The sequence below is a fragment of the Thunnus thynnus genome, chromosome 9 (assembly GCF_963924715.1).
Source record: "Thunnus thynnus chromosome 9, fThuThy2.1, whole genome shotgun sequence".
Classification (NCBI taxonomy): Eukaryota; Metazoa; Chordata; class Actinopteri; order Scombriformes; family Scombridae; genus Thunnus; species Thunnus thynnus.
Window position 1 is genome coordinate 27,161,474 of NC_089525.1, and position 10,901 is coordinate 27,172,374.

Consider the following 10,901-nt stretch of genomic DNA (forward strand, 5'->3'; position numbering starts at 1 on the left):
TGTGCATTCCTCTGTGTGTTTATGTGCATGTTTCTATGTGGGTGCCTGTGTGCACAACAAGGTCTCTAAGCCAGGGTAGCGCCAATGCGGCAGTGCTCGACGTCACCCAGACAGGCGGGCACAAGAAGCGGGTGCGACGCAGCTCCTTCCTGAACGCCAAAAAGCTTTATGAGGACGCCCAGATGGCCAGGAAGGTCAAACAGTATCTGTCCAATCTCAGCCTGGAAACAAACGAGGAGAGTCTGCAGACGCTCTCGCTACAGTGTGAACCCTCCATAAGTACACGTGAGTCGGTGACATAGCTTTGCACACACTCGAAGACATAAGTAAGATTTAGGCTTTCTTAGAAATCCAATAAGCTTCAATGAAATATTTAGAGGAAAGCATAGAGTTACTAATTTAGTTTATTTCCTTATTTCTCGTGAGACACATACATGTTCGCAGGATTCAGATCCCGCAGGCAGACAGGGTGGGACCACTGGAGTAACTAGACACTCAGACTTGCTTTAAGACTCAGTGGCAGGAATTGAACATGACTGAACCACTAGGCCAGTTTCCCATTGTTAATGCCAACTTAATCCATTCACTACTCGCTGCTGATGTGTTGACGGACAGCAGGGGAGTACAAGTGGTCACAGAGATCGCCTCAGGCTGGCAAACTGACAGCTTGGATCCCTGCAACAGCTCTGACTGTCCATCAGCAGTAGTTTTCTTAATCTCCCTCTACATACATTTGTCAGTTGAAAGCCGAAATTCTAAATCTAACTTGAAAAATGCAACTTGCTCACTCTTTCTCTTCCTACTCAGTACCCAAGAACGCCAGTGGGAAACGACCAGACACCTCACCAGTCGTGTCCAGAGCCGCCAGCCAACAGAGGGGCCAGCTGGCTAAAGGAAACCAGGCCCTGCAGGTCCCTGCTGTGGCCCTTTACCCATCCCGAAAGAAAGTGCCAGTCAAAGATCTGCCACCTTTTGGTAAGATAAAGATAGAGGCTTATAAATAAAAGCAATGTATACCAACCACCACCACTTTTGAGTAACCTAATTCACTTTTATGGTATTGAAAAAGATATTTCAGAATGACAACTAAAGGTTTCTTTTCATTGAAAGGTATCGGCATGTGCAAATTCTTTAGTATTAATATTTGAAAGATCAGAATGATTGGCTCCAATACTGCAATATGTCCTACCAACCTTAAATGCAACTGAACTGTACAGTCCACTAATGTTAAAGCTGTACTAATGTTTTTTTTCTACAAGGACGTCATATTACTGTGATCCAACTGTCACCTTAATTGATCTGTAGCTACATTAGTAAGTCATATAATCCTTTTTTGTGTATGGAGTGAGAAGAAGCCTTCATAAACCTCCTGTTCACTCGTCCTTCTAGGCGCCACCATTGCCTTGTTTTCTCTTCCTCATCCTGTTATTTGCAGACAATAGAAGAACCAGCCCTTTGCCAGCTTCTCTATGACAGAGCTGCCACCTAGAGGCCGTCTGGCAACAAGAAACTACAAAATCCCAGACAATGCAGTTTAGCATCCCAACACCCTCAGGGAATGGCAGTGTCCCTCATGCTAATTCTACTCATTTTCTTGCAAATGTCCACAGGCACCAGTTCCCCCCAGTCTCTGAAGAAGATCCTGTCTCTGTCAGAGGAGGGGAACGAAAGGCACCGAAGGCAGCCAGAGGACACTGTGTCCAACGCCTCCTCCCAGCTCTCCTCCCCTCCCACCTCCCCCCAGAGCTCGCCCAAGAAGGGTAAGCCAATAATCCTCCCTCCCACACCACTCTCCAGACTGCTTCACTCTGTCATGATGTGACACAAATGCCACCTGGTGGTTGCCATTATGCATTGCATTATGTTTCAATTATGTTGAATATAGTTTTATAGTTTTTGTTTAAATACTAGTAATTTATCACTAGTATTCTCATTCCCAACGTTCATGGATTTTGGCAGCATATTTGGTGCCCAACAACAGTGTCTGTGGTACATTTTCTGTTGTTTAGGTTTATGATGATGGCTATTGGTGGTTATACACGAACAGTTCCTTTATTTTGTTATTCCTAACACAGGTGTGTTGCTACTTAGAAACATAAAATTGCATCACCTAAATGTCAGAGACAGTGTTCCCTGGAAAGACATATAGTATTGTATCAAACTATCTCATGTACAGAAAGCTAATTGATACATTTGATATTATAATCTCAAGCAAAAATGCCAAACATTCTCCGGTTCTAACTTCTTAGATGTGAGGATTTGCTGTCATTTTTAATCAAATATTATTTTTTAAAAATTGCTGGTTTCAGCTTCTTGAATGTGTCATACATGACAGTAGTTGACTATCTTTAGATTTTGGACTGTTGGTCAGACATAACAAGCAAACTGAATGCATCACAGAGATGCTTTAAGAAATCGTGAATGGCATTTTTTCACATGTTTGTAACATTTCATAGACTAAATGATTAAGGAAATAATCAACAGATTAATTGATAATGAAAATAAGAGGTAGTTGCAGCTCTACTGTCTACAGTACCAAGATGTCTTCTGTCTTTGCACTTCAGATATTTGAGCTAAAATTTGGTGAAATTGTTTTTGTCATTACTGGAACCTCAAGGGTCCTGTGAGTCGATGTGTCTCCCCCTTTGGCTGGAGCTTTATTGTCATATCATCTAGTAGTGGCTTGTCCTTATCACTTCCTCCTGCTCCTGCTTGCTCCACTCAAACATTATGTATCAAAGCTTCCTAGAAATGTTCATTTCATCAGCTTCTTCTTTGTCCAGAATTTAAAGTATTTAAAAGTGGAGAGGTTATCGGGGTGATTTATGCTGATAATGGCTGAGAAATATCACCACCAGTCTATTAAACACTATCGCTGAGCTTCAGCAAATGCTGCAGTGTCAGTCTCCTATAACTATAAAATATGTGTTTACATGTGTCAGCAGTCAGCACCAGTGATTTCTCTAGACTTTCTCAGACTTTGTTGTGCATTTCACAATCCCCCCTCCGCACTTATTATCGAAACTTTTCCACACACTTCAGCGCCGCTTTGAAACCCAGAGTGTCGTAGTAAATTGCTGTTTCAGTAAGAATCTAATGCACTCATCAGAGCTGAGCTGGTTGGTGAACTTGGAAATGGCACTCTACAATTATCCCTGCAAGCTGTGTGTGATGCCTTGTTTAAAAAGATCGACTGAGATAAGATACACGAATTAGAGATGATTCATGATTCAAGTTTTAAATAAATGTTCACCACCGTAAATTATTTTGATGTTTCTCTCTCAGATCAACACACAACTGAGACCCACTAAGCATATATGGGGCCATTTTAAGGGCTTTTTCCTCCTTTTCTTTTGAGGACAGGCATTAATGTAGTACTGTATATCCTCTCACAAGATTTGAATGATTTGAATTTAGTCTATCAGGTTTATTTTTTGTATGCTAATGTACCCGTCTGCCTCCTCTTCCTCTAACCTTCCAGGTTACAACAGGATGGGAGACGCCTACTCAGACTCCGGTCACAGTGAGATCTCCTCTCGCTCAAGTCTTGTCAGTAACTCGTCTTTCGACATGGCCCAGGAAGAGAGGAGACTCCGTCACTCCGGAGGAGTCGGGGAATCCCACATTGGGGGACCGCGGCTGGAACGAAGAGCCACCACTGATCCTGACCAGTACAGTCTGGGGTAGGAACACTTTTGATGTTTCTTTTGTGGTGGAATTGGTTGCTTTCAATCTGTTTAATTCATCCGATCATCAACTGTAATATGTTTTCTTTCTTTTTGTCATATTATAGGTCATATTCATCAATGCAGGACTGTCGGGGTATTTACGCCGGCTGCCCTACGGTGCTCTCCTCACCCAGTTCAGAGGAGCTGACTCAGGATCAGGGCGATCGTGTTTCTCTTGATGCTGCGGACAGCGGCCGCGGCTCCTGGACTTCCTGCTCCTCCGGCTCCCATGACAACATCCAGACCATGCAGCAGGGACGTAGCTGGGAGACTCTGGCCTTTGGCGGAGGTGGAGGCGGAGGCATTGGAGGGCTCCCTCCTGGTGGACCAGAGGCCTTATTAGGGGGACCTGCTGCACTGTGGGCAGCCCAGGCCAGGGGGAGCTGGGCATCCGCCAGCTCCTCCTCCTCCTCAGCTGCGTACTGGGGAGAGGACTCTGAAGGTGACACCGGCACCATTAAGAGGAGAGGAGGGAAGGACGTCAACGCTGACCCAGAAACAAGTAGCATCACATCCACCGGGTCAGAAGAGGCCAAGCAGCTCGGACGGCCCTCCCCGTCACCGATCACCGCTGGGGGTAAAGGCCTCATCAGTGAGTGACTGTAACGCACACTCCTGGTTCTTTAACGTGGCTATAATCAGTATTTTTACATAAACAATGGATCACATGAGTACTTGTATGAAAACAGTGGCTCATAGTGACAAGACTTCAGAGAATTATCATCCGACTCTGCAGTTCCTCTCAGCTCTTAAGATCGTTTCAGCATCTTTCAGCTCATTGTTTTGGTTTTCTGGCCCTTAACTGAAGTGTTAATTGACTCTCATAAACTTTGTCAGTGTCGTTTTCAGAGAAAAAGTTCTAAAAACTCACTGTATGCCACTAGCCCAGCACCAAAAAGCAGACAAACAACGTCAGCTGGTGAACATAGTGGGGCATTTATCAGCTAAAGAGACAGATATTTTTCTCAGGAGTTGGTGGATATTAAATTTACATTCATTGAGTGGAGAGAAACATAACTCCAAATGAATGCAAGTTGCTCTGTACCTCCTGGAAATAAGTAACTGTTTACAATGCTGTTGCCATATCAACTTCACAGCTTGTTTCTGATGCCTCTAAGCGATAAAAATAATTAGCTTGCAAGTTTAATTGCTGATTCGTCAAGTTTTTATAGCACACGTCTTTAGTCATACTTTTGGCAGAAGATTTTAATCATAACACAGACAGACTGAGGCTGAGATTTTAAAAATCCAGGTTGTTTTGTGCAGTAGAGCAATAGAAAATACACACCTATGATAGATAGTATTCCCAGGTACCTTCATCTTCATCTCTGTTGTGTCCCCGAAGCACGGAAAGAGAGCCGTTACCGTGAGCCTCCCCCAACACCACCCGGCTACACTGCCCTGACCATCTCTGACCTCGCCGAAGGACAGCACCCAGCCCCGTCTGTTCCCACGTCCACGGCGACCCACTCAGGCCGCCGGCCACCAGACTACACCACGGCTCTGCAGCGCTCGCGCATGGTCACCCAATCGCCTGACTCCCACCAGGCCCACCAGGGGGCCAAACAGCGGGCAGGCGGCCTCCACCGCACTCGCTCACCGGCTGAGGAACAAGAGCCCGAGGAGGAAGAGGAGGGTGAGTCCTTGTCTTCCAAACTAGTCGCTCTGAGGAAGCCAAAGCCAGTGGCACAGCATACACCTGAGACTCCCAGACCATGAGAGTGTGTGTACGGGGGTTAAAAGGCAGGGCCCCTCTCCCCAAGGCAGGTAAAAACTAATTTATCAGGTTGCCCCCCCCCACCCCCCTCCTCCACTCCAATGAACCTGCATGTGAAAAGGAACACACACTTGGACTGAGACATTACTTCACACAACTTCCTACAGCACCAGTAGGATCGGTCCCATTCCAAATGACAATTCTATATCGATGCTTGAAAACAAACATTAAAGTTTAGACCTTTTTAATATGTAGAATCTGTGAATTCTTCATTTGGAGTGGGACCCTCACCTTTAACCCACAATACGTCATCATGCATGAGTCATACTGGTCGGACCAGAAACTCACCACTTCTCTGCCACCACACATTTCTACTCTCCTCTCTCTCTCTCTCACTGTCTCACACGCTGTTGCCCCTTTAGCATCCATCAGCGGGCACAGCGCTCTCACCCATGCAATCAAACTCTCAATGCCTGAAAACATGCACCTCCATCCTCCTGCACCAGCACGCACCCGACTCGCCCACAGTCACTCTGGATGAATTCTGTATTATTGTAGCAGCGCTTTTATACGTGTAGTTGTCCAGTATTGAACAGAAAGACAGAAATCAAGGCTGATGTTTATGCTTTAAAATTCATTTTTAGAAGGCAGCCTTTGGTTTCCACATGAATAAACTTTACTGTAAATGTGAGTTTTCATCTGAAGGCCATTGATAGATTGAAATAGTACATAAAATATGAATTGAAATATGATGCAAGCAGGCAGAACGATTAAAAATATTAATAACCATTGTCTAAAGAGTTTTTACAATGCTTTTCTGCCTTTGCAGCCATTGATTTCTCTTCATTTCAGTACGCTATGAAGATCAAATTACTGACTTGAAACTTGCTTGAGATGGAAAAATCATCACAGAGAACATTTTTCCACCTTTATGTTTTGTAAAAAAAGTTACAAACACTAAGCAGACATAGACAAAAAATAAAAGTGTTGCTATTTCTTGCCTTAAAAACATTGTACAGCCAACTCAGACCCTTAATGTCCACTGGATGTGGCTTTCCGGCTCCATCACTTTCGCTACAGACGATTCGCTGCCGTTCTATCTGCATTTCAAACAACAACAGCTTGAAACTATATTACAGATTTGGCCGCTAAAGAGTAGACGCGTCTCTGCTGAAATGCTTCCGGTGACGCTGTTGCATCCGGTGGACATCCAGAGTAACACATCTGATGATGGTCTTTTTGTCAACCAACAGGGAGTTTTAAAAAAAAAATGGCTGCCACTCACAATTACATCACCATGTGTCAGTAACATACCTTAAGAAAAAAATTAACTTGTCTACTGTCAAGTTTGTCAAGTCTCTGCAAGTTGATGTTCATATCCTACTGAAATGAATAGAAGGCGGTTTGAAACATGACGCTTTTAGAGCTGCAACGTTTAGTCCTTCAGTCAATCAATCAGCAACTATTTTGATTGACCATTAATTGCTTGTTCAAGCAAAAATGCCAAACATTTGATGGTTTCAGGTTCTTTCATGTGAAAATGCCTTTCTTTATATTTTCCTTACTTTATAGTAAATTGATTCCCTTTGGATTTTGGACTGTTGGTCAGACAAAACAAGATTTACATTATATAGATATTTAATAATATTACTTTGGGCTTTAGGAAATAGTAAAGGGCACTTTCACCATTTTCTGAATGTTTGTAGACCAACAAATAATCAGATAATAGTTTCAGCCCTACACACTTTGGGAAAATGTTTGGCAGTAAAGTACACGTGATTCATGTGTGTTTGACTTAAAAGAAAGCAGGTTTCTCATTGTAACTGAACACTGCTGCAGCTGGTCTCATTAGTAAATTCTTCACTACGTTTTGAATTTTATAAACTAGGCCATATGTCTACATTCATTGTAACCTCTGACTGTTTTTGTCCCTTTTCTTTTCACAGAGGATGAACAGGTGTCAGCAGTCTGAGGGACAACAGCGGACGTCCTTTTGCAGTAACTTGAAGTCCCCCTCGTTCGGGGTGGGCAGGATTAAAGAGACTGACAGATAGACAGACCAATAGATTCATCATCAGTTACGTACGTGCCTGCCTCCTCCACTTGGCTCTCCCTCCTGATTGGTGGATTCCTCTGCTCGTCTCCCTCCCCTGCCTTAAAGCATCATGGGGGGTTGAATGACCCTGCATGCAAAAAATACTGTGAAGAAGAAGAGACGGAGAGAAGGTCAAAGACGATGACAAAATGCCTGGCACTTTGGAAAAAAAAAAAAAAAAAAAAAAAGACTTCAAAAAAAACCTAACTGGCGCCGGGGGGGTCGACCTGGCCACATATTCACAAAACCACATTGATGTTGCTGTTAGAAACGGGCCCGGCTCCTTAAGACCGGCCCCGGCCTCCACCCAGTGACAAAAACCCCCAAACCCACCTGTTGACACAACAGCATCATGATGTGTTGAGCTTCATCTGCACTTTCTCATTTTCTACCTTCTAAAAAAAACAGAACAAAATAAAAACAACAACAAAACAGACTATCGTTTGAAGACAGAAACAACAATTGACTTGACTCTTTATTTTCAACTCACCACTAGATTTCTTTTTTTTTTTTTTTTGTTTTATTTTTCTCTGACTGATTGCACTCTGGGGGCCGAAAGGAGAAACCAAGTCAGCCCATTTCTCTGCCTGGACTGAAACAACCCATCTGTTCTTGAGTGTTTTGAACTATAAATCCAGTATTATCTCATGTTTCACATGTGAAAGCTTATCAAGTGTTGGTTCAAATCAAAGCTAAAGGGGGGGAGCTCAGTAGGGAGAACCAACATGCACAGTGTACTGACGCACACGCACACACACACACATACACACAATCCATTTTGTGCACCACATACACAAAAAAAAAAACAATTTCTAAAAAATAGCACTTTCAGCACAATCCTAGATGTTACCAGACATTTTGGCCTGGATACCAGGGTATGAGTGAACCATATCTTACTGTCATCCCACCTCTGTGCTTGTCTGGTTATATCAGTCTTTTCATTATTCCGTTGCTTGCTGTTACATCGAGAGCATTTTTTTTTTTTTTTTTTTACTGGACTTTAGGTGATATCAAGAAGCACAGAGGTGACTGACCACCCACTGAAAACTGAGCAAACATGTCGGAGGCCGTCATGTTGGCCTCTACAGTACATCAGAGGTACACAAGATAGCTAAAAATCACACATTGCAGTCGCAGCAGAGAGGATCGAAACCTGTAGATTTCACTGTTTTTTGCCCAAAATTAAAAATCTAACGGATGTTGGCGGGAAATCTCACATTCACGTCGGAGTTTGGGAATCAAGACACACAAACTGTTTTTCTAATCAGCGACGAGTGAGCGCTCCGTCCGGAGAAATCTGGACTCACTGACGTTAGAAATGCTGCTCGTCTCTTCTTCTGATACGATGGGACACGCAAACACACACTGACCAGATTTATACACATCAGCAGATTTATGATCATGTTTTTGAGTTTCCTGCCGCTTCCGTTCGCTCTGCTAATGTGTAACTTGTGAGTGTACCTCTTAACTATCTACCTTTTACAGATGATCTTGTACAGAGTCTTAAAACACACACGTTAACCTTCAAAATAAAAGTACCCATAAATTTAGATTTGGCTTTTTTTTTTTTTTCCCCCCCAACTTGAACATATGCCACATTTTGTGAATGTCCAAAGCGCCTTACGATGCCATGATTGCATACTTTTTTTTTTTTTTTTTTTTGCATGGTTGGTCCAGTCACGAATCACCTTGCTTCAAGAACCATCTTGAATCAAGCAATAGTGGAGTGAAATGCCTTATTCAAGATACTTCCCCACATATTTTAATACATTAAGACTCAGTACAAGATGAAATCAAGCATTTTCTTTGTTTTCAGACTGCACCATCAGACTTTTGGCTGCGGCCATCAAATATTACAGTGTAGTAGATTCATCTCTTCGTCTACACACAGGCCGAGCGTGCACCTCTTCCTCTGCTGTCGTGCTACTAGATTCATCCTCAGAAACTCTTCTCACCTGTTACAGACATCAGCTCAGTGGATGCTGTGTGAATATAACGCTTGCATCCAGTTTTTCACCATATCTTGCCATCAATGGAAGTGACTGAAGAACATGTTTTGATTTTTTTTTTTTTTTTTTTTTTTTTGGTGGAGAAGTTGGCATATGAAGAAAAGGCTGCCAATCGGAACAATTAGAAACCCCTTTGTGAAAAGTAACTTTTTTTTTTTTTTCTTCTTCTATCACTGAGTCGCACTGATCACATTGATCAGTCTTGAAAACTACAGACTGAGAAAAAGATGAATGAGTGCAGTGTTTTCCACTGTGTTCTGTGACTACACGCTAATAATTTCCTGGGTTTTTTTTTTTTTTTTTTCTTTTTTGTTATTGTAATTTTTTGTAATGGCTGCAGATAGATTGTTGATAATTTGTTTGTAATACAGTGGTGACATGCATCATTCACTTTCATTCAACTCTGAAGATAATGTGCATATTAGCGGGCCGTGTCCTATTTCGAAAAACAAAAAGTTGCACAAAAATGTACAAGCGTAAAGATAAGTGTAGTAGGTAGAACTGCTACTCCGTTTGATGTGTGATGTCAGTGAGAAATGTACATTTAGCTGGTGATGACCTTCTTTTCTCCATTCTTTCTTGTACTACTTTGACCTGTATGTCTTTTAAAAAGACAATTGGTGGAGTATGTATCAGTTGTTTTTGTATTTTTAATACAATAATTGTAAATATTGGTTATATTTTTGTTCAAATGTACTATGTTTATGCCTCAACATCCAGTTTATATGAAGCTGGGAATCAATAAATACTGCATAAAGAATCAACACCTAGGTTTAAATGCACTTATTCATTTCTTCTGCATTTTGATGTCTTTCTTTTCATATTCCTTTTTTCCTTCAGAGGTTTTTCCCCAGATACCGTCTAGTGTTTGCACAAGTCATGGAAGCAACTTGAAAAGTGTAACTCTCATACTTTTCTATCTGACCACAGCGTGTCAGACTTAATAAAAAAGAGATATTGAAGTCTCCCTTTGCTTTTATTTACTTGTATTGTCTTGTTATCCAGAGCTGTGAGGATAGTGCAAGTCCCAACTCTAATTTACTGTTCAAATTCATTTCATTTCTCATTTGTTGCTTACATAAGCTTAGATTTTATAATAAAAACTGCATATCTCCCACTTGCAGCGCACCAAACAGGCGTAATGAGAAATGAAATGATATCAGACGTATTCCTTGTGGCCAGTGTTTGGGGGATACATGACATTTTAGTTATTTCTCCCGCAAGTAAAACATTTAAGTTGTGTCTCATTTTTCAACATAATTGCTGAGATTTACTTGTATTTAAATTAATATACTATGAATAAATCATAAGAGGAAACTTTCCATTATTTAAAAAAAAAATCATAAGAACAG

General features: G+C 42.0%; 1 protein-coding gene across 10 annotated transcripts in view; it reads left to right on the top strand.

Annotated features, from left to right (window-relative positions):
- The window catches only part of rapgef2b (Rap guanine nucleotide exchange factor 2b), a 111,541-nt gene extending 101,030 nt beyond the window's left edge, over window positions 1–10,511 (top strand). For 7 of the 10 annotated variants that reach the window (XM_067599902.1, XM_067599907.1, XM_067599904.1 and 4 more), the window contains 7 exons: window positions 62–285; window positions 808–975; window positions 1,611–1,760; window positions 3,482–3,683; window positions 3,794–4,320; window positions 5,074–5,495; window positions 7,392–10,511. In XM_067599902.1, the coding sequence (XP_067456003.1) occupies window positions 62–285; window positions 808–975; window positions 1,611–1,760; window positions 3,482–3,683; window positions 3,794–4,320; window positions 5,074–5,447 (1,645 nt within the window). In that variant the 3' untranslated portion in view covers window positions 5,448–5,495; window positions 7,392–10,511. The remainder of the gene's footprint in view (window positions 1–61; window positions 286–807; window positions 976–1,610; window positions 1,761–3,481; window positions 3,684–3,793; window positions 4,321–5,073; window positions 5,496–7,391) is intronic. The other 3 variants (XM_067599905.1, XM_067599903.1, XM_067599909.1) reach the window with 3 other exon arrangements.
- The last annotated feature ends 390 nt before the right edge of the window (window positions 10,512–10,901 follow it).